This window comes from Alosa sapidissima, chromosome 10 (assembly GCF_018492685.1).
Source record: "Alosa sapidissima isolate fAloSap1 chromosome 10, fAloSap1.pri, whole genome shotgun sequence".
Classification (NCBI taxonomy): Eukaryota; Metazoa; Chordata; class Actinopteri; order Clupeiformes; family Clupeidae; genus Alosa; species Alosa sapidissima.
The window spans coordinates 14,562,487-14,586,900 of record NC_055966.1 but is presented as its reverse complement, the minus strand read 5'-3'; the positions used below and the strand labels follow the sequence as shown (position 1 = coordinate 14,586,900).

The window sequence follows — 24,414 nt, the reverse complement described above, 5'->3', positions numbered from 1 at the left end:
CAGACAGTACCTTAAGGAACGCCATCTTGAATTTAGTCACGATAAGTCGAGCGACGAGTACGAATGAACAGGTATGATAAGGGATCAGATTCCAAAAATAATTCAGTGGAAATGCATGGATTCCAGTTGTTGCTACTGGAAACAACTGAATCCATGCATTTCCACGGAATTAGTTTTGGAATCTGACCCCTTATCATACCTGTTTGTATGCCTCGGAGAGGGCAGTTCGAAACGGTCCTCAGAGGAGAGACTCCAGAGAACCAGCAGCCACTAGCTCAGGGGTGGGCAAACTGCGGCCCGCCAAGCACTTTCATCCGGCCCTCCGAGCATTTCATTTGGTTATCAGGCTGCTCGCTATTTTTTTCCTGCGATAGAGACGTTGGTTAGTTTTACTGCAAACTGCTTTTCACTCTCCTTAGAGAACGTTTACAATGTCAATGTCAAAACATCATGTTAAATAGAGATAACATCATGTTAAACTAAGTGAATTCTTAGTTATCTCCTTTGCAGCAGATCTAACGTGAACATTATGCAATCCATTTAATTGGGAACGCGTCTGCACTCACGAGAGGGAGAGAGAGCCGCAGGTTCCAGCTGGCTTGTCAGTGTTGGTAATTGATATCTCCTTCTTATAAGAAACTTTTAAAAGGAAATCATGAAGGCAACAGTAGTTCCCACTACTGACCATTTAAAAACGGTGAGAGGGCCCAGACGTAGGTACAGCACTAGCCATATCGGAGCAGGCAGAAGGTCATTGAGAAATAGTTGCGGCCCGCCGGCCAATTTTCAAAACCCAATGTGGCCCTTGAGCCAAAAAGTTTGCCCACCCCTGCACTAGCTGCTCAGGGAGCATAATACTGAGGAATGGTCTGAGTTTCTTAAAGGGATACATCAAGTTTGGGGGAAATTACGGTAGCTAAGAGGATAAGAGTTAGATACAAGGATACATATCCTTCTCATCTCTGTGTGCGCAATTACCCAGTCTGACAGCTCCCTTTTAGATATAGGCTAGCTATTGTTTAACTAGTGAAACCCACTTCCAGTGAATTATGCTAAGCTAGGCTAACGGTGAAGAGTGAAGAGAAAAAAAGGTTGTGTATCCTCTTTTCTAACACTAGGGTAGATGGCAAATCAGCTAATTTCCCCAAAAGGTGCCGTGTTCCTTTAAGGAGCTGGGCCAGGTAGAGAGTGGTTGAACTGATAGCAGGCTTTCTAGCACATGCTTTTCCAGTGCTGCTGCCTTGCATTGTATTCCACTACTCTTGTAAACAGATACAAGCACTTTTCACAACCATAAAGACATAGGTCAGGACAGGACTGCCACATAATCGTCTCACCTGACCTCAGTGCTGGACAAAGCTGTCAATATACGAGCAGAACAATTTACACAGCGTTTCTGAGGCAGGGTTGCACACACTGAAGAGGGGTTGCACAAGTCTGTTAAGGGTCACAAAGTCCCCTGAGGTCAAAATCAAACAAAGGATGATCTATCTGAGGTCCGTAACATTGACAGTGCTGTGGCTGAGGCAGTGGGAGTGTGCTGCTTTAGACCTGATTGATTTGACTGCAGAGCAGCCCATATGGTGACTATTCTCAATGTCATTTGTTCGCAATAGCAAGCTTGAACTCTATAGTGAAATTGACTTCCTAAAGAGGACTTCATAGTTTCTACCTTCAGCAATGATTTCTACGACTTACTCAAGACGCTGCCAGACAATATATTATAACAATTTTTCATGGGAAGTTGGGTAGAAACTCATTACAGTATTATGCATAGCAATAATGCTCAGACTTGTGTGAACCTGTGTGTTTGTGTGTGTGTGTGTGTGTGTGTGTGTGTGAGAGAGAGAAAGAGAGAGACAGAGAGAGAGACAGAATAGGAGGGCAAGAGAGACATAACCAGATGCATGCAGTGCAACTGCTAATTTGGAGAGGTGAGGAGTTATGGTTCCCTGCCTCTCTTTGAAGGCACTTTGTCCAATTAACAATCTGACAAATGACAGCAGGATTGGTGGATGAGTTCACCATCTGTGTTCCTGGCACTGAGAACTGAGATATTCTGTTTATACAGTACTGTTTGCAAATCATTTACCATCGCAGCAGTTAATCATTTAGCCTAATTTAACATTTCAATGGCATGTTAGCCATTTAGTACATTTCCAAAAGTTTGCCCCATTGCCAGAGCGAGGGGGTGGGGAACATGCCAACGTTTTTGTTGTTAAGACAGGGGGACTACCTGGGAGTCACCATGTTCATTCGCCTCTCTTGTAACGATAAACGTATGTTACATAACACAACATAGACAAAAGTATTACGCCGACAGAGCTGAGATTCTTGAATCAAGGCCAGGCTTTTAAATTGCCATAGCGCAATCATAAATGCAGCGGCGTGCTGCATTTATGGGGGAAGTGTGAAGAGAAACCTCCCACCTTTTTCTCCGAACCATGGTTGCATTATTACCCCCGTGGTGTTAAATCACAAAAACCAGAGATTGGAGAGGCTGCGGGGTGGGGTAGCAGCCGATTTACAGTCAGCTGGTCGGGGCAGCGTGTGGCTGGGGCTGCTACGGCACCCCTTCATCCCCTCCTGTAATTGCTTTTTCCAGGAAGGCAGAGACACCACAGCCATGCAGATGAGGACCAGATGGAAATCCTCCGTCCTCCGATTGTCTACCTGGAAGTCACCCGAGTAAAAAAACAAAAACAAACAAGAAACAAAAAGATAATGGAGGAATAACTCATGCACATGTATGAGGAGCGAGAGAGAGAGAGAGAGAGAGAGAGTACTATATCATTCCTCTTGCATCTGCAAATAGCATTTACATTAAATATGGTGTTATTATTGGGGTGGAGGGGTGGATGGGGGTGGCATGGGGTGTGGATGGGGTGGCGGGTGTGTGGTGGTGGTGGTGTGTGTGTTGGGGGGTATCTGATTACTGGAACATGGCTGCCGCCCAGCCAATAACCCCATATTCTCCCTGGAGAGCTTTATTGCCCCAGTCAACAGGCAGTTTGTTTTTCAATACCAGTCTGTGGGAGGGCAGGAGCAACCTTGTTAAATCAAGCTACCGCAGCGCATGGAGGAACTATAAGTAGGCTCCATGCTAACCATGCTAACCGGGGCATTTGGTAAGAGAGCATGGCGGAGCCAGCAGCAACCGCGCAGGTGCTGCTTTCAGTGTTTAGAGTTTGGTGAAGGTCATCTGTAAAGATCAGCGGTAATGGAATTTGGCAGGATAGACTGCCCTCTTTATATAGTTGGAGAAGGAGTGTGTGTCATGACAAGACAGAGGGAGAATGAGAGAGAGAGAGAGGAAATGAGGAGGGAAAGAATATGAAAGAGAGAATATGAGGAGAGAAAGAGAGAAAGAAGGTGAAGTAGAAATAGGGTGAAAGAAGAGAATGAGAGAGATAGGAGGATTACAGCCAAGAAAGGCATGGAAGAGCAGGGAATACTATGCAATTTATCAACGTTAATCACTGAGTGTGTGATGTGTGTGTGTGTGTGTGTGCGCGCATGTCAGGACAAGGACACTCAGCCCACAATCCTCTTCTGCTGCTTCATATTCTCTGCACACACACACACACACATGCAAGCACACACACACACACTCTCCCTCACATACTCTCTCTTTCTGATTTAATACCCCTCCCAAACACTCACACACATTCATCTTCTGGGCGCTCCACTTATAGGATTGTTTTCCAGAGGCCAAAATGTTCAGACGACTTTCCCACAATGGCCACTTGTGTGGGAGTGTGGAAATCCATATCACTGTGTTTGGATACTGAAATCCCATTTCCTGTTTACACTTCTGCCTGTTCCTGACCACAGTTCCCCTCTCAGTGGAGGCCCACTGTCTGCTTGGGCACCCCCAAGCACCCCCCCCCCCCCCCACACACACACACATATTTAGACACACAAATAGATGTGAGAATGTGCGTGCGTGCGTGCGCACACACACACACACACACACACACACTTTCAGTACTGCATTGTGTGTGTGTGTGTATGTGTGTTTGTGCGTATACATATAACTATATATGTGTGTGTGTGTGTGTGTGTGTGTGTGTGTGTGTGTGTGTGTGTGTGTGTATGTGTGTGTTGTGGTTTTAAATAACCTTGCAGCTCTGGGGGAATAGAAATACCTGGCTCATTACCTGCCTCATTGTTTTGGGCTAAACACACGTGGGCGTCACAGTGATGTCAGGCAGAGGGGTGAACCCTGGGACGTTTTCAGCACTAACCGTGGCCTTCGAATGAACTCCATGGCTACAGGGGACAGCCAAAGAAGGACCTCTCCATCGCTTACTTCAGCCAACATGTGGAAAACTGGGACCTTTATAATCTTGCACTCATTTGGCAAACCCTTTAATCCCAAATGACTTCTGGTACAGCATGCGTTTGTGTGTGTAATGAGTTCTGGTACAGCATGCATGCGTTTGTGTGTGTAATGAGTTCTGGTACAGCATGCATGCGTTTATGTGTGTAATGAGTTCTGGTACAGCATGCATGTGTTTGCACTGGAATGGCTCTTCACTGAGGGTAAAACTAGCTAAAGGTGCTTTTTTCTCCATGCTGGATTTGATGTGGCAGTGAGTGTACTGAATATGCAGCTCCAAAAAGCGCTCAAGTTTGCAGGATCTGATGTGGCAGTGAGTGGCAGTACGAGATTCATCTCCTTTTCTCAAAACATTATGGAATATGGAACATTTCCAACAGGTAAAACCGCTCGTGTTTGCATGTGTGTGAAACATGAGCCTGGCCCTGGGATTGAACCTGCACTGCACTGCTGTGTCACCTGTATTTTGCATATTATATCATAGGGCAAAGGCCATCAAGTAATTAGTTTCAAATACTGTATAGGCCTAGTGCTATATCTGGGAACTGCCAAAGCCGCAAGCAGCAAGAGGACAGGACATCACAAAAGAAACTGAACTTGTTCTTCAACCCTCACTGTGATGCAGATGGACACAACAAAAACAGGATTTTGCAAAGAACACTTGCAATGACAATATTTTCCACTGGGAGAAACAGGTGCACGCTTTTTCGTCAATGATGCAAGTTTACCAGAAATTACAGTACATATAAAAACAACACACTCATGACATTGGATTTGTCTAGTGTTTCATTTGGAGCGGTGTGTGTATGTATGTGAGGAGAGGGTGTGTGTTTGTGTGTGTGTGTGTGTGTGTGTGTGCATCAGGCACATGGTGAGGATTATCTGCAGGTGAGAGTGTGTTTGTTGGCTGACACCTGTCTGAAGTTCTGCTGGGGAATACGGCCTCTCCCTGATATTTCAGGTAAGTAAGTAAACTCACTAACTTGACAGCCTCATATCAATAAGTCCTCAGGCTGGATCCAAACCCAGAGGTCTAGTATTGGGTGGGGTGGGGTGTGTGTTGTATGTGGGTGTGTGTGTGTGTGTGTGTGTGGGGGGGGGGGGTGTACAAGTCTGGACATGCTTGTACCAGAAAGAACATTTCTCTAGAAATATTCTCGGCATGCATTGTGCAATCCCTCCATCTTGCATGTCAGCTATTCCATGTTGTCACGGTGATGACCCCCCTATTTTTTTTACCCTTTATTTTACCAGGTGAGTCCCATTGAGATCTTAAATCTTTTTTTTTCAAGGGGAGCCCTGGGACAGCAAATGTACAATGAGAATAACAACAGAAAAATAATACTACCGGTATATACATTATACATTTTACTAATTTCACTCATGCTATGAGAGTATCAGAAATGACTTACACAGGAGGCTGGAACACACACAACCTAAGCACCAAAGCAGCCGACGCCATTACTTCTGTGAGGCATCCCATAATGACCATGTGGCAGATGTGATATAGGAAATGTTGGCCATGACACCCGCGTGGCGTCCAAGAGTGTTAGAACATAACGGCCCACGAGGCCGCTGCGCATGCTCACACAGCGAGACAGAGACACAGTTCATCATCATAGCGACATGGAGAGATTGACTATCGATTGGCTGGATTGATAGCTACCGCACCTCCGCACATACTGTATGGACTTCTTAAAAAACTGCAGTGGACTTCAGTGTGGTCAGGACAGCCCTGACTGGTCAGGAAAAAAGATATGATTTACTAAAGCCTGCATGGCTTTAGCACTCTCAGCTCAGCTGCCAGCAAGGTAAACAGTGATTGGGCACAACAAAAGATTCCAGCCAAATGTCCGGCGTCATAGCTGTTTTGGTTACGGCTAAAACTCGGTGAGTCACTCGTGGACACAAACACAAAAATGGTCTTACAGTGTCAGTCAGCTTGATATCACCACAGAGTCCCATTTCCAGTGTGTTCCAAATGTGCGTTTGCCAAATGTGCGTTTATTTGAATAAGAGAAGCCTAGAATGGGAAAGGCAGTGGACTATGAAGGAGTGTAGCAGGACTGGCTTATCACAGCACACACAGCTGGCCAGCCAGTGCTATGGAACAAACACACACACACACACACAAACACACACACACACACACACACACACACACACACACACACACACACACACACACACACACACACACACACAATCCGTCTAGCACACAAGCACAAACACTTACACACATACACAGCCGAGCTGAAATGTCTTGACCAGACAGCAATCACACACACACCCCCACTGGCCCACTCCACTCCCACCCCGTCCAGGGCAGTAAAAACAAACAGGCACTGAGCGACACGTTCCCTATTTGTAGGCCGCCGCAGTGGTATGTACCAGTGAAACCCAAGATCTGTCAGCAATGCAACACACTCCTGGGGCTACGCTAAGGGGGCTGACTATGTCTCTCTCTCTCTCACACACGCACACACACACACACACACACTCTGGCCAAACATTACCACTGAATCTGGTTGCCTTTGCCCAACGTCTCTCTGAAGGACTCCAGGAGGACTGAGCGTGAACTGCGTGGCTCTGAGACTAACAGTAATCAGGAGCAGGTGGTTCACTTTCGCTTTCCAGTCTTCCTCCAACAGAGGAAAGGGCAAAAAAGAGAAAAAAAAGCTGTAGCTCTTAGGATTTGTGACCATGTTGAAAACCGTGTTCAGGCAAATAATAAGCTTTTTCAAACTGTTGCTCTTCGCCAAAGTGCTCCATTGAGATTTAAGTGGGACTGACAGATAAAGCAGGTCTCCTCCCATGTGTGTGTGTGTGTGTGTGCGTGTGTGTGTGTGTGTGTGCGTGTGTGTGTGTGTGTGTGTGTCCTTTGCAGGTCCGCTCCAGTGCAGCTATCCCCACCTCTTCGCCACGTGCTTGTGTTCTTTAATAAATGTTTTTGTTTATAGGAAACAGATACATTGGTGGGATGCAATTGGTCATGCGGTTATTCACTGGAACCTGCATTAGCAGAGGGTAGGATCTGTGGTTGACCTGCGCACCATGTGGTCACACCATGGATGACACTTTTGAGGGGTCACAAGATTCACTTCCTCTCCGTCTCATGAGATACACACACACACACACACACACACACACACACACACACACACACACACGCACACACACACACACACACACACACACACACACACACACACACCACATCTGTCATTGTTGGTGCTGTGTACTGTCACAAACACTCTCTAATCATAAACAGACACACACACACACACACACACACACACACACACTGCAGTAAGAGTTGTTCTTCATTACATGCCTGGAGCTTCTAGTGAAAATGTTGCATTTTGGGTAATTAGTCACAACCAGCTCACCGACTAACAAGGCAAGGGACAGATTTGCATGCAAATCTAATCACAATAATCACAATAACACACACAGGTCAAAAAGCAGAAGCTTTTTCTCTGCCAAATTGTTCTCTTCTCTGCCAAATCAAACTTCCTGATTCAACGGCTGAAAAGCTCTAATTTAACTACCATCGGGAGGGCAAATGCGATGTCAATGCCATCTCTGAACGAGTGGCATTCACCACAGCAGGTGAGGGGCCAGGTATGTTGGAACAGTGTCTGAGGTGGCCCTTCTCTGACCCTGTGCTGAGAGATAGGGCCAGTGGGGAGAAATAGCATCCAACGCCCACCTACAGTTGGGAAGACTGGCTGGCGCACTGTTGAGGTTCTAAGGGGAGGCTGCATGTCTAGGGAAACTCCTCTGCCAAACCCAGAAACTCCTCTGCCAACTGTCTCCTATTAGGCAGGGATCACACTGACCAGCGGCAGGATTCCTATTGTTCTTTATGGTTCGGTAGCGGAACGGTGGAAGCGCTAGCGTTGAACAAGCTGAGCGTTAAGCTTGGTTCAACTTTCAAAGCGCAACGCAAGTGTATTCAATTGTCCTTTTAGGTAAACCATTTGTGTTACTTAGGAACGAGATAGAGCTTATTATGGTCTGAGCGTTGCGTTTACGCTTGCCGCTGGCCAATGTGAGCCCCACCTTAGACAGAGGAGCCCAATGAAAGGCCCTGTTAAACTGGCTTGTGCTTGTCATAGGTGAGGGACACCATGCTAAGCTCAAAAGGTGTTGTGGAGTCTGTATCTACAGCTAGTACACTAACTATGTGACAGCCAACAGACTTACAGTCTAATAAACACCAAAACTAGCAAATCTCTTCCATTATCCCTCTTACTTATGTGAAGGGAGACTAAAACTATTAGAGCGTGCCAAAGGTGACGTGCATCATGCTAAGCTAGGTTGGGGTGGTGTGTGTTGGAGTGGAGTGTGTTGGGGTGGTGTGTGTTGGGGTGGAGTGTGTTGGGGTGGTGTGTGTTGGGGTGGTGTGTGTTGGGGTGGTGTGTGTTGGGGTGAAGTGTGTTGGGGTGGTGTGTGTTGGGGAGAAATGTCTGAGTGAAGCCTTCTTCAATTTTGTGGCTGGCCCTCCTCCTCCTATGACTCTGGCCCTGTGTCTAGTCGGAAGTCATCGGCAAAAGCTACAATTACTTTTGAGCCTTACAAGTGCACAGTAATGACAATAGACTTGACATTTTGATCAACTACTTTTACTGTTATGTCCCTCTGGAGAGCCCATAAAGACTGGGCATAAAACTCTGAGAAGAGAGAGAGAGAGAGAGAGAGAGAGAGAGAGAGAAAGTGTGAGAGAGAGAAGCAGAGGAGAGAGAGAGAGTTGAGATAGAGGGAGAGAGAAGTAGAGGAGAGAAAGAGTTGAGAGAGAGATTTTGAGAGAAACGGAGAGAGACATTGAGGGGAGGCATAAACCAGACAAATAGACTTACAGAATGTTGTAAACAAAAGTATCTAAATGGAGGGTACACCTTACTTACAAGGATAGAAAACACACACACACACACACACACACACACACACACACACACACACACACACACACACACTTCACAAATAAGCCAAACCACACAAAAACAATGTGAAGTTCATGGTTTGGAATTCCTGTGAATCATTATAATGTAAGCTGATATGTCCACCAACTGGACCAATTTAACAATTTGGAGGTGGTGGTTTCATATTATGCAAGTGTGTGTGTGTGTGTGTGTGTGTGTGTGTGTGTGTGTGTGTGTGTGTGTGTGTGTGTGTGGTGTGTGTGTGTATGTGTGTGTTGGCATCATAGAAAGCTAGCTAAGCAACAGTGGAACTTTGCCAACCCTTGATATAGTGAAGAGGTGTGTGTGTGGATGTGTGTGTGTGTACTTATCCATTAAGGAATGGATTTTGAGCTGAGCCAGCAATCTTTGGTTGCCATGTTTCATGCAAGTGCGTACGTGCCCACACACACACACACACACACACACACACGCACACACACGAACACACACACACACACACACACACACACAACCTTTAACTTTTACCGTCCCCTCCTTTGGCACCCTCCCAGACACCAGTCTGCGTTAGGAAGGACACCCGCCCCCCTACATACACACACACACACACACACACACACACACACACACACACACACACAGAAACACACACACACACACACACATGATTTCAAAAAGTCTTTCTAATAACACAATGCAAAAGTAATCACAGAGAGTTCTGTTACATAACAAAACCTGGGCTTAGCACCATCAAAACCCAGACAAATACTGTATGTCCTCTACTGAATTAACTCCCTCTCAAAAGTACCCACAAAGTATGTAAACTGAACTTGAGAGAGACTTTTTAAATAGTGTGAGCAGTCCATCTCATGTGAAGACGTTATTCGGTAAAGACTACCTGTGCAAGACCACCACACCAAAAATAAATGTGTCCTATTTGCTATAGCCCAGGTTTCCTCTCCCTGCTCTAAGTGATGTGTACAAATGTGTAACTGTCCTATTCCTGTTATCTCCGGTTCACTCAGAAGGTTTCAATATGCCAAACCTCCACTCACATAACCTACCCAACCTCCACTCACGAAAGAGAACCCAACCTCCACTTACTAAAGAGAACCCAACCTCCACTTACTAAAGAGAACCCAACCTCCACTCACTAAAGAGAACCCAACCTCCACTTACTAAAGAGAACCACACCCACAGGAGCCTCCTTCTCAGTTGAGCTGAGGAACTGCCACTAAGGTTGCTTTCATACTGGGTCCATTTAACTGGACTGTAATCGTGTGTGATTACTCCCCCCTAGCCCTGACCCAGCTTGTCTCCATTCACATTGCATTTTTGTTTGCGGACCAGGATTCGTTTATATCATAAACACTTGCTTATTTTTACCAATGTCGCTTGGCAACTGTCGCAAAAGCGGCAGTTTATTTCCTGGTTTTGGAACAGATAGCATTCAATCTGCACCGGAGTTCTAACAAACTGCACCCCAGACCCCCGTTTTCAAGCCAAACCCTGGTCCGCACCCGCCGGGTTCGGTAGACTGCGTTCACATTAGCAAAAATCACCGAACCATCGGTCCAAACGAACTCCGGTCCGGACTAAACGGTCTAGCGTGAGTGCGCCCTTAGTGAGCAAACCAGAAAAACAATGCCACCCCGCCAGCGCTTTCCACCAACTTCGCAATTCCCCATACCTCCCATCTGTCCCTGTGGGCCCTTGGACTGTGAATGAAACCCAAAAGCCCAACATCAACCTGAAACAGCCCCATGACGGTTTATAGTCAGAAAGAAAGCTTATGATGCGACTGTGAATGAAACCCAAAAACCCAACTTCAATCTGAAACAGCCCCATGACTGTCGATCCATGAGATGAAAAAAACACTGCATCTCAGATGCACGGAGGCCCATCCCAAAGCCAGGCCACATTTCTGAAGCCATGGTTTAGGGTTGACCGTAGGAGCCAAGCATCTGACAGCACTGATCTACAGCCCAACAGGCCGTCTCTCAGAGCAGCCTATCAAACACCAACCGCAGACACCACAGGCAGCGTCAACACACACACACGTCCTGCACTCCTCCGCTTCCGCCTCTCAACCTCTCCTCCTACACCATCTCATCTACTCATCCTGTCCTCCTCAAAAACGCCATGCATGTTTTCCCCTGAGCTGGCCTACCCTTCCCTTTCTCTCTCTCCCTCTCTCTTTAGTTCTTCTCTTCCGCTCATCTCTCTCACACCTCTGCTCTGCACACTTTTTATTTCCTGCCTGGAAACCACACACACACACACACACACACACACACACACACACACACACACACACACACACACACACACACACACACACACACACACAGAGTTTTCCTTTTGTCCTCTATTCATCTTCTGGCACCGCCCTCATGTTCCCTTTCTTTCTCTCTCTCTCTCTCTCTCTCTCTCTCTCTCTTTGTCCATCCCTCCCTCTCTGAAACACAGAGAGCCTGCTTGAGCCTAAAACAATCTTTTCAACAGTCATCACTCAGGGATGGTGAAACATACACACACATACACACACACACACACAGAGACACACACAGAGAGACGCACACACACACACACACAGCCACAGACACAGACACACACATATACACATTAACACACACATACACACACACACACATACACACACACACACACACACACACACACAGCGGAGGTAGTGGTGATGGGAGGCCTACAATGGCTGCTGACAGCTCCAGAGCAGCACAGGGAGCCGGACAAAGAGCAAAGGGCAGCTGCCTGCCTGCATTTCCTGACACTCCTGCAAGCACAACAGTATGTTTGTACGTGTGTGTGTGTGTGCGTGTGTGTGTGTGTGTGTGTGTGTGTGTGTGTGTGTGTGTGTGTGTGTGTGTGTGTGTATGGACAGGGAAGTGGTTTAAACTGAAGTCTAAACTGTTCTGGTCCTTTTTAAGCAGATCATGGTGACAATACACACACATCTTTGCAACCTACATTGTACAGTGTCTGTGTATGTGTTTCTGAGACATGATGCATGCGTGTTCCAATTTCACAATGTGTTACTTACACACTCCTACTCACCATGAGTAAACATATCTGTGCATTAAGTGTGAGGTGAGGCAGAGATATAACAAGATGTATGGGGCTTGTGTGTGCTACATATATATTTATAACCATAGTATGTGTTGCTTTTTATGTGTCTGCACATTCAAATGTGCATGTGATATCTATTTGAGTGAGTGTGTTTGTGGTTGTGGGTGACACAAAGAGGCCTATGTGTGACCTACATGCAGTTTACATATTCACAATGTATGCTAGTTGTAGTGTGCATTCATTGGTGTTTACAGTATGTGTGTGTGTTGCTATGGTTGTACTGGGTCAAAGATAGTGAAACAAATACCTTGACCACATTTACTGTCACAGCATTACACACTCATGAAAAGTCTACACACACACAACCAAGCACACACACACACACACACACACACACACACACACACACACGCGCACACACATGTGCACGCACACACGCGCACGCACACACGTGCACGCACACACGTGCACACACACAAACACACAAACACACACACACACACACACACACACACACACACACACACACACAGTCTGGTCTGATGCTGTCCATGCAGTGCTCACATGAGAGAGTGACACACTGGCTGTGTGCGTCAGGGCCTAATGGATTCCCAAGTAGAGGGTAGAGGCTGGTTAATGATTCAGCACACTTCAGTCACAGCGTAAAAATTTACACATTTGGTGCTGGGCGTGTTTGTGCAAGCGAGAAAGAAAGAGAGGAGTGTGTATGCTCTTTTGTGCTTTTATGAAGAAGTGTGTGTTTGGTTGTATGCATTTCTCTGGGTCTTCTCTGTGTGATTGTGTGTCTGGTGTGCTCTCATGTGTGTGCATGAGCATTTCCTTGTGTCTTGTGAGCACAAACCGCATATATGTGTCTTTTTTTAGGTATGCCAGTGTGGGCGTGCGTTTCACATGTGTCATGTGAATATGCCTGGGGACGTGAACATGGGTTAGTCCTTCTGATTGAGATGGTGTGTGTGTGTGTGTGTGTGTGTGTGTGTGTGTGTGTGTGTGTGTGTGTGTGTGTGTGTGTGTGTGTGCGTGTTTTTGTTTGAGAGAGTAGGGTGACAGAAAGATGATCACCGTCCACTGCAGAGAGAGCCAAGGTCTCCCTCTATAGATTAGCTGCCAGTGTGATGGCTAGCACAGCCTGCTAACACTAGTCCTCTGCTAACAGCCAGGAAATGCAAACAGTGCAGCGTTACTAGCAGCCTTGGGCTTCCTCATCCTGTAATCAACACAGCCATCAACTCCTGATCACCACTTCACCTTCATTTATACTCTCTCTGATGTGGTCTCTTTTTGAGTGCATTATTTAATACACTTTAATCAATTATGAGAGATGCCTTAAACAACTAAATATCATACATTTGGAACAATCCATTTAAATGCTGTCTGTCTATGGAAAACAAACTGACTGCTTTATAGTTACAGCTCATGAAGAGACAAGTTCATAACAGGTAATAACGGCCCATAAAGAGACAGGTTCATAACAGGTAATAACAGCTCATTAAGAGACAGGTTAATAACAGGTAATAACCGCTCATAAAGAGAAAGGTTAATAACAGGTAATAACAGCTCATTAAGAGACAGGTTCATAACAGGTAATAACAGCTCATAATAACAGGTAATAACCGCTCATGAAGAGAAAGGTTAATAACAGGTAATAACAGCTCATTAAGAGACAGGTTCATAACAGGTAATAACAGCTCATAATAACAGGTAATAACAACTCATAATAGCAGGTAATAAAATGGCTGTGCTATATGGGTTAACAGACATCAACTACCGAGCATGTGTTCACCTCTAATCCAGCTCTTTTCGATATGTGTACATCTCTAAGATGTATACACACTGCAGTTTGATGGGATTCATAATTAATATGTTTCCTCCCATAGGATAGGGAGCTATTGATTTTTTAATCTGTTTTGCGCTGGCTGTGCATCGTGCTCGTGATCTCACTGATTTATCCCCTCTATCTGTTCTTCCTCAACACCCTCTCTCTCCCTCTCTCTCTCTCCCTCTCTTTCTACCTCTCTCTTTCCCTCACTCTCTCTCTCTCTATTCCACTACAACCTGTTATTTACCCCATCACACTACCGCATTCATTGTCTTAAGCAATTTCCTTTCCTTCTTTTATCCCCCCCCACACATGCTCTCTCTCTCTCTCTCTCATTCTGTCTCTCTCTCTCTCTCTCTCACACACACACACACACACACACACACACACACAGAGAGAGAGAAACAATGAAAATGCATTACAGACACTTCCTTTCAAATCCTCTTCCAATGTCTTGGAGCTGCAGTTGACAACAGTAGATCTACGTGGTGTCCTACTGTGTCTTCCCCAGAGGCTACTGCTGTGATTGTGGGACTGCCGCGCCATTAACCTGGGAAGGGGGACAGGGCGGCCTGCTGTGAGACAACAGAATGTCTGACAACAGCTGCTGAGACCCTGCCAACCTCGCCTGCCAACGGGGCTTCCTTTAAACTCAACCTTATCAGCTCCACTAGCATTGCAGGGCACATGGACGCTACGCCAAACCAAACTATCCCCCTCTTGCCTCCTCTATCTTGCTCTCTCTCTCTCTCCATCTATTCCTCTCCTACTCTATCCCTCTTTCTCTGCCCCCTTATGTCCATTATGGTCCTGCATGATAGGTGCATCATAAAAAGAGTTTCTACTGAAGCGGTGTTATAGTAAGGGAGAGGGGGTGGGGCAGTGGTGTAGTCTACGTGATTAGCAGGACTACGCAGTATACCCACTTGAAAAGCACCATCTCAGTACACCCACTTAAAATAGGCAAGGATACTTAACATTTGGGGTTGATCACAGTATACTACAGCTAACTCCTACATCACAATATACTACAGCTAACTACTACAGTACATCACAGTATCAGTATCCCAGTATCCCATACCACTGGGTCTGTGTGTGTGTGTGTGTGGGGGGGGGGGGGGGGGGGGTTACGGGACATGAGCACGGAGACAAAGTCTACTCAAACGCTGCTCCAGATGCTCAGTGACTCAGAAAAATGTGAAGGGGAAATCAGAAAGCGACATGACAGGGAAATGGAGAGGAAAAAGATGTCCAAAAGAGGTTTAGTGACAGACCAGAGACGATTGTGTGCATTAGCTGCTGAAGACAAGGCTATACTGACAGGAGCAATGCCCCATACCCCCCCCCCCCCCACTCCCTCAGGAAATTAGGCAGCACAGCCATTTCTCAGCAAGTGTAAGATCTTCTGTGACCAAGAAAGGACACAATTCAGCACAAAGACGGCCTTTGTGACCCATTACACAAACCAAAGCTGAAGAGGGCACATGTCTCAACAGGACCTGTCTTCATAACATGTGAGGTCTGTCTGACAGTGTGTCATCAGATGCACTCATGTGTTCTTATCCAACAACTTGAAGTACACAGCAAAGTAACTAGAGCAGAGGCAATAGCTTCAACATCAGTGTGTGTGCGTGTGTGTGTGTGTGTGTGTGTGTGTGTGTGTGTGTGTGTGTGTGTGTGTGTGTGTGTGTGTGTGAATGAAATTAAAGAGGTTTTACGGAGTGAATGATGCTTTAAGTGATCAACAAGGGCAGACTTTTGTGAGCACATCCAGGCAGATTGGCTGCGGTCTGGGAGAGAGGCCAGTAAGGGGCTCAGCAGCAGCAGAGATGAAGAAAGGTGCAGCTCACTGCTCGTCTTTTACACTTCCCTGTTCTAGCACTCTTAGAGTATTAATTCTTCAGCACAACCTTAACCCTTAAGACCTATTCACACCAAGAACGATAACGATAACTATAACTATAACCATAAAAGCGTTCATACTGAACAACAATAAACAAAGTCTCTCAGCTTTTTATCGCTCTGAAAATCGCTCTGAAAGTGATCCCCAACGATATCGTTCTTCATGTCTTTATCGTTATAGTTTATGTGTGAACGCCGTCATTCATATTAACGAGAACGCTATTTATTTATAGTTATCGTTATCGTTCTTGGTGTGAATGGACCTTTAAGCAGGGGAGTTTTGAACATTCTAACAGAAGATTCTGTTCTGCAACAATGTAAGGTTCTAAAATTCCATGTTCAATTCAATGAACCCAGATATTTAGAACGTTCAATTTCCAACATTCCCGTCATGGTAGTGTGATGGTACCGGCTTAAGGGTTAAGGGTTGAAGGGAACAAGTGGGATTGCACACTAGTTGTTCTGTTGGATTGTTTTTATAACCTAAATAGAAAGAATAGAAGGGGAAGGTGTTCATTTAAAAAGATGAATCATTTTATTAAACCAACACTGGCATAACAAAAGCATGAAACAGTCTCTATGGGTGCATGGGTGTCATTATATCAAAAGTAGTGGAGTGTTGAGTGTGTGTGTGTGTGTGTGTGTGTGTGTGTGTGGTGTTCAATATACAGCAGAAGTGAGCACATCCCTGGGCAATATCACTGAAATATATCCAAAATTATATCACCTTACAGTTATTGCACCACTCGGGGTACTTGTTCTTACGTCAAATGAAAAACTAACCGCTTAGCAGTGTTGCACACATTTTGTGAGAAATGTTCTGCCATTCTTCAGAAACATGCTCTAGAGACACGCTCTACCTTTCTCTTTAAAATGATGAATTGACCTCCACGCTTGGGAGACAGCACACCCACAAGAACGACAACAATAACAAACCATGACAACATCAAACAACTGCCATTTGAAGGTGTTTTTCCTGTGAATGCGAGTGCGTCTCTATCTAACTATCAGGATGCGTTTGTGTTGGTCACATGGCAAAACATAGAGGAGCTATTGTTCTGGGCCTGACGTTTCCCCTGTGGCAGCTCCAGCCATCTTTACAGTCAGTCATCTGCTGGACTGCTGGGACCGATGTCAACACAGACAGCTACTGTTGTCAGATGTGGCAGGTCATTAGGTCGGCAGAGTGTGGGAAGAATTTTCACATCCTTGCACACAAAGTAAATAGTTCCGCATGTCAGTCCCTCCACCCCCTTCAAAGTCATGCAAACATGCTTAACGTTCCACAATTTTAAATCGTTTCTTGAGGTCTTAATAAAAACGTCTGCATCATGCTGATAGAAACACCAAAAAGGAAGAAGTTTTCACCGCTGTCTGAAGAGCCCGTTCAGAGCGCCCCGTTGGTGCGCCTGCTCCTTGACAAGCACGAGCGTAGTGCGCTATGGCTTTGCTTTGACATTCAGGTAACAGGTCCCGAGCTTGCGGGTCAAAAACAAACTGTCACACTTTCATTCTTTAGTGGTGACCGGATATGTGGTCCTGATTGGCAAAATTGAAGTGGTTTTATTCAACAAGCTGCACGATTCTACGTCACATTACGCAGGAAATTCTGAACAGTTCCCTGAACCACATTTCCAGACCTAGGCGGCCAATAAAAAAATAACCGGATACAAAATCGTAATAAAAGCGTAAAAGCACTGAAAAACAGACATTTTCATGATACGGGACCTTTAACATGCTAACCCTAGGCACAGGATCTGGAGGTTTGCTGTGCTAATTGCATACATGCTGTATGTGATGTCAAAACTGGCCTGTCCTGAATGGAGTGGAGGGCTAGATTGTGAAATAGATTGTTACTTTCAGTCAAATTGTCTGTCTCGCTCTCCATTCTTGTCACAATCCTGAGCCACAGACAACTACTGTACAGTAGATAGGAGACTAGCACTAGCATGCTCTGTGGTTTAACAGAAATATTTTGTGTGGAAATAATATGCAGGAGCCGAATGATTTCTAAGACATAATACAATGCCTGGCAGTTGCTCTGTCTTTATCTGGCACTGCACAACTCACTCAGCAGCACTGCAAAGGAAAGCAGGCATTTAATCACATTAAGAGAGAGATAGTTCTAACCATGCCCAGTTGGCACTGCGAGAGCCTAAGAGAAACGAATGTACTGTAGACCCCAGCACAGGGTGAACGAGTTTGAGTTCCGTGCGCCCTGCCCAGTACACCCTCAGAGAAATCGGGGGGATTAGTTTCAACTCAGGGTGTGGAGCAGACGTGTCCAGTTTGCATCAGCCAGGATATGCCAGAACCTTTTGTCAGAGCCGTATGTACCGGCTACAGACACAACTGAGGTCTTTGCTGGTCTCTCAGACTAAAGTCACCAACACACACATACATCCACGTGCTAGTTAGCTGGCAACCTGTTGTTGTTGTTTTTTTTAAAACTGGTGGTAGCTGGCGGGTGGCAGGCCAAGTATAAGAGCTGTACACACACGCGCAATCGGCAGTGGCAGCTAGGGAAATTCCACTAGAGGAAAACACAGCTCTGATCATTCAGGGTTTCAACTTGCTACTGCATCGCATACTGTACACACACACACACACACACACACACACACACACACACACACACACACACATACATATACATATACATATACATATACATATACATATACATACACATACAGTACACACACATACACACACGCACGCACGCACACACACACACACACACACACGCACGCACGCACGCACGCACACACACACACACACACACACACACACACACACACACACACACACACACACACACACACACACACACACATACAGAGAGAGCTATGTTTATTGGGCCATTTTGTTCACGCTATCTCCTCTGGCGTATTATGATAACAGTGAATGAGAGAGCGAGAGAGCGAGAGAAAGAGAGAAAGAGAGAGAGGGGGGGGGCACTTGAAAACAGGCAGGAGGAGAATTAAGCTCCAAACCAGCGGTGATGGACCGCTGCCCCTTCTCATGGAGTGATAATCTCAGGTGCAGCTCAGGCAGGTGGGTGGGGCACAGAGTGCTTCACAGCATAGTCCCCTCCTGCTGATTCCTCTCATCCAGGAAGAGCATGCTTATTTTAGACCACACCAAAGCATTAACTTTAAGGCATGCCATGTTAATGGATCAGAGAGAGCAGTCTGCCTTATTTGGATCTGAGGAGATCAACCGTGGCCCACTGGTTAGCACTCTGGACTTGTAACCGGAGCGTTGCCGGTTCGAGCCCCGACCAGTGGGCCATGGCTGAAGTGCCCTTGAGCAAGGCACCTAACCCCTCACTGCTCCCCGAGCGCCGCCGTTGTAGCAGGCAGCTCACTGCGTCGGGATTTGTGTGCTTCACCTCACTGTGTGTTCACTGTCTGCTGTTTGTGTTTCACTAATTCACCGATTGGGTTAAATGCAGAGACCAACTTTTCCTCACGGGATCAAAAAAGTATATATACTTATTTTGGTTCAATTGTTTTGTATGTGTGTGTGTGTGTGTGTGTGTATGTGTGTGTGTGAGTGTGTGTGTGTGAGTGTGTGTGTGTGTGTGTGTGTCTGTGTGTGTGTCTGTGTGTGTGTGCGTGTGTGTGTGTGTGTGTGTGTGTGCGAGTGTGCGTGCGGGAAAGCATATGTCCTGCAGTGCAATGTTTTGTACACTTCCACTTTGACATGCAAAGAAGTTTCCTCCGTCAAATTTGACATTCCTGCCCCAACAAGCCAACAGCTGGCGGCCGTGTGAGTACAGAGACATTGCGGAAAAACGCCTTTTGCAGGCATCCCAGAACCCAATGAGCAGTCACCCAGTCTAAAGCTGCTGGTGCATTTTTAAACAAGAGTAATCCCACCACCAAAGTACGCAGAATTGCCCATGCAAACCAGGCCAGGCTCTGTTGAAACTCCAACAAAATTAAGGTTAGCTGGTGGTCACATCCATATTACCGGTCGGACACAGTGGACACTGTCACTGTTACAATGGTTAGAGAGCTGGATTTGTTTGCACACAGGAGACGTTTGCACACCATACCCTGCACCACATATCTGTCTGAAAATCTATCATTTTCTGTTTGCAGATTTAATTATAGGCTACTGGCTGTTGGGAATGAGGATGTCTTGGGCACATGGTATAAAGTATTAGCTTACTACTGAAGGAGATGTAATGTAGGCTAGGTCTACTTCAGATGGTCACTGCACAACTGTTGGGCCAACTCATAATCAATCCACTGCAACAACAGTCATTGAGGGCCAGGCACTATTCAGGTAACTGTTGATAGCCATCCAACAGACTATAGTCTTCACATGGTGAGCCACATGCCATGTCTGCAACTTTCAAATAAACCTCAAAATAGAGGGGTGCTATTTTTTTTTAACCAGAAATGTTTTGCATAGCCAACGTTTCCTTACCTCCAAACAGATGAGGCGAGAGGTGAGCCGGTAGCGATCCAATCAACAACCGGGGGGCCCCGTGTCCAGCACCTGGCCTGTCGCGGTCTCCACCACTCTCCTCCGGCGTGCTGCTGCCTGACTCCTGCGAACTGTATGCTCCGCTGTTGGGTATGTTGATCCCAGACTGGGGTCGGATCGCTGACCCCCCTCCGCTGCCCCCAACGGAGCGCGTGCGGGAGCTGATGTGGTGAGACGAGGTGGCACTGGCACCTGAAGCTCCATGGGCCGTGCCGCCATACGCATATCTCATACCCATGGCTGCAGTCCGACTGTTTCCGTTACTAGTTGATGTGCTTGATGGCAGATCTGATCCCGAGTAAGCCCTCATCCGTCCGTTAGCGGCAGGGCTGCTCTGTTTGGCTCCCATGCTTCCTGCCGTCAAGCCAACTCCACAGATTCACTTTTTAATTATTAAAGGGCTCAAGCGGTGACACGGCTGGGAAAGAGTTGTGTTTAGAAATAACACTTTCAAGTGAAATTTGACTGAAGTGACAAAGTATCAACAACAGAAAGGACTCAATGTCACTGGCGACGCCAAGGAGACAAGCACAAAATGAAAAAAGACAGCTACAAAGTATCAGGTCCAAAGCTGTACAACACAGAAATAAACAAGGAAAAAATGCTACGCAAAAACTTTGTCCTCCTAAACGAATTCAAAAGGCTGTCACTTTGAAAGAATTCCGTGCGCGCTAGTTGCTGCCTTCCAGCTGGTGAAGCTTCACTCGCCTCCCTTCTTGTTTTGGCTTCATGTGCTTTGGCTGTTGTTTTCTAACTAACGTCCGCTCCGCCATACCTCCTCTCAGTCTTGTGAAAGTGAAGAGCCACGCTCTCCACGCTTTCCTCTCAGCCGACGACTGACATAGAACTGCTCAAATGAAGGAAGTACAAGTGGGCTAAGGGAGGACAGTTTCAAATTTGCCTTGATCGCCCACAGGAGACGTACAGCTCTGCCTCCCTGCCTAGCTAGGGTTTGGAGGCGGACTGATTTCGTGGTGCGCCGTGTGACGTCAGCACAGACAAGGCACGGAGACCAAGCGGCGTGAGCAGCCATAACAACTGCGAGCTGAACGGTGAGGCCATGCGGACGGATTGTGACAGTTCGGCGCAGACAGTGTATCATCTACAAGCTGGGGTTCTCTATGGATAGAGAAATTATGTTTCGTTTACGAGGTAATGCAGCGCTATCTCGTTCCATGTTATATTAGGTGTCATCAGGGATATGTAGGCTATAGTTGAATGAGTTAAGTAAAATGTTTCAGAACATCAGACGACCAATATATTTATTTTTACATTCACATCCTTTCAAATTCTCTCTCTCTCTGTGTGCGTGTGTGTGTGTGTGTGTGTGTGTGTGATGGCCTTGAAGATAAATATAGTTGCATAATTTCCCTGTATGCTGTGTAGTTTCACTAGTTTCAGAATACAATTAATTCACAATCACTGGCTTAATAGAGTAAATGCCTTGAAAAGGCAGTAATTCAAAAGGCACAGAAGATTTACACCCACTAACCAAGGTTTTCTGTCTTCATTCAGACCACATAACTCTGCCAAGTTGAAAGGTAATGCCTCATGCAACTTCACACACTAAATGCTGAATATAAAGTGATTGGAATTATGAGCAACACATTCTTCATCACACTTTTTATGTTCTTCAAAGGAAACATTAGACACTCATGAGCTCTAAATTAGAACAGAGAACCTTGAGTCTCTAATGGGCTGAAGACCTTGAGTAGAGAGGAATGCTTAAACATAACATAATATAATGTTTTAAACATTATATCCCTCTATAACAAGGGAAATCAGTGGCCAATAACATGATCCCAAAGCACATATAGAAGCATAATAACATAATATATTATATTATATGATAATAACATGATAACATAATATCATTATAACATAATGCTTAAACAAGGGAAATTAGTGGCCATGGCCAATAACATGACACATACATGAGCATAGTTTGTAACACTGGTTGAACTTGCTTCTGTTTATTATTAAACACACAGGTCATACGTGAATGTGGTTTCCTTTGTTTCATAGTATTGCTTGGCGGAAATCTCTGTAGATTGCGCTCTAGCCTACACTCCACAAGAGCTCACCCGACAAGCATTGAGCGTTGTTGAAAAATTGATCACCTGTTCCCCCAGTAGCCAACGCCTGAGAGCTTGCACATGGTCACAGCTTAAGGCCCTTTCTGCAATCTCTTCATTTTCTCTACTCAAAGCAAATGCCTACACACCAAAACCAACAGTTCTGCCCTTGGCCGTGCATTGATGACTAGTATATTGATGCAGTTTTCAAGTTCACTCAGCCTCTCACATGCAGAGGCTGATACAGTTGGTACTGTAGTATCAGGTAGCCTGTGTGTAAAATTCGGAGGGGCACATGGGCATTTAGGGCTGGCCTGGCCACATTCCTATTTTTACTGCAAGCAGACCTTTTGTTTGGTCATAACCTCTCTCCTGACACACAAGCACACAAAGAAACACACACATGCGCTTGCACACACACACACACACACACACACACACACACACACACACACACACACACACACACACACACACACGCATGCACACACACACACACACACACACACACACACACACACACACACACACACACACACACATACACACACACACACACAATTGTGTTACCAGAAACCAATTACTGTACTTTTCCATTGACAGCATGGAAAAACTGCATCAGTCACAGCAGGTGAGGATGGTCCAGTAAGAACAAAGCAGTGTGTGTGTGTGTGTGTGTGCACGCGCGTGTGTGTGTGTGTGTGTGTGTGTGTGCATCTGCCGAACGTGCCATGAGCAGTTCCATTCGACTTTTAAGGGCTGAACAGATATTAGTGCCAGAGTGTACTACATTTACATCGTCCTCGACAGGGTCAACAAGTGTGAGTGATGTCAGTGCCCGACCACACAAGGTTTGTGGGCCGCAGCCTAGTTCTTCCTCGAATACAGTAATTGAGGATCATCTCAATTGATATCTCAGCTACACTGACGTTGGCAATGTTCATGTTGACGATCATTGATAATAGACATCTGTGCGCACCCCCCCCACACACACCCACACACACACACATACTGTACACATACACATACACACATATGAATATCTCTACCTCCAAATATTCACTCACACACACACACACACACACACACACACACACACACACACACACACACACACTCACACACATCACACACACAGTCCCAGTGTGTTCGTCAGCGTGTGAGGAGGTGTTACATAACTGCGGAGAGAGAGAGAGAGAGAGAGAGAGATAGAGAGAGATGAGGCATCACTGTCCCATGGTGAGGTCCAGGCTCGGCACAGCTGGATCAACATGCCACATTTTTCTCGCCAGCGCTCGAGTTTGTCTCCGTGTCAATGAGTGGAGCCAAGGGTGAGGTCTCCCCATCCATCACCGACCCATTGGCCCTCGCTGGGGCCAGATGGCCTCGGCTCTGCGGGGAGACCCTGCTGGTGGGTGTGCTGGTGCTGATGGAGGTAAAAGGCATGTGTTTGATTAAGGTCAGAGGTTCGGATGACCACCACATGTCAAAGAGCCGGAGAGCCTGTGAGCATGCATGGCTTTAGGGGCCTCTCCCCACACACTGTCCTCTCACCAGGCCTGAGGGCTTGTTTCTTTCAGTCTCCCTCTCTCTCTCTCTCTCTCACTCTCTCTCTCTCTCTCCCTCCCTGTCTCTATCTCTGTCTCGTGTTCTTTCTCTTCACTGTTAAGTGAGGTAAGTCACCCGATAGAGGCAGTAATAAGTTCTGTTCTGTGCTCATTATGCTTTGAGGGGAGGTTTGAG

The 24,414-nt window shown here is 46.1% G+C and overlaps 1 protein-coding gene and 1 long non-coding RNA gene across 2 annotated transcripts in view; one reads left to right on the top strand and one right to left on the bottom strand.

The window, feature by feature from the left end:
* The window catches only part of znrf2b (zinc and ring finger 2b), a 96,989-nt gene extending 75,443 nt beyond the window's left edge, over nt 1-21,546 (bottom strand). Inside the window, exon 1 of the mRNA XM_042106378.1 lies at nt 20,537-21,546. Coding sequence (XP_041962312.1) covers nt 20,537-20,945 — 409 coding nt within the window. The 5' untranslated portion in view covers nt 20,946-21,546. The remainder of the gene's footprint in view (nt 1-20,536) is intronic.
* A 108-nt stretch (nt 21,547-21,654) lies between these two features.
* Nucleotides 21,655-23,671, top strand: LOC121720789. The gene is made up of 3 exons (XR_006034627.1): nt 21,655-21,748; nt 22,112-22,137; nt 23,275-23,671. It is a non-coding gene; the product is annotated as an uncharacterized LOC121720789 (long non-coding RNA).
* The last annotated feature ends 743 nt before the right edge of the window (nt 23,672-24,414 follow it).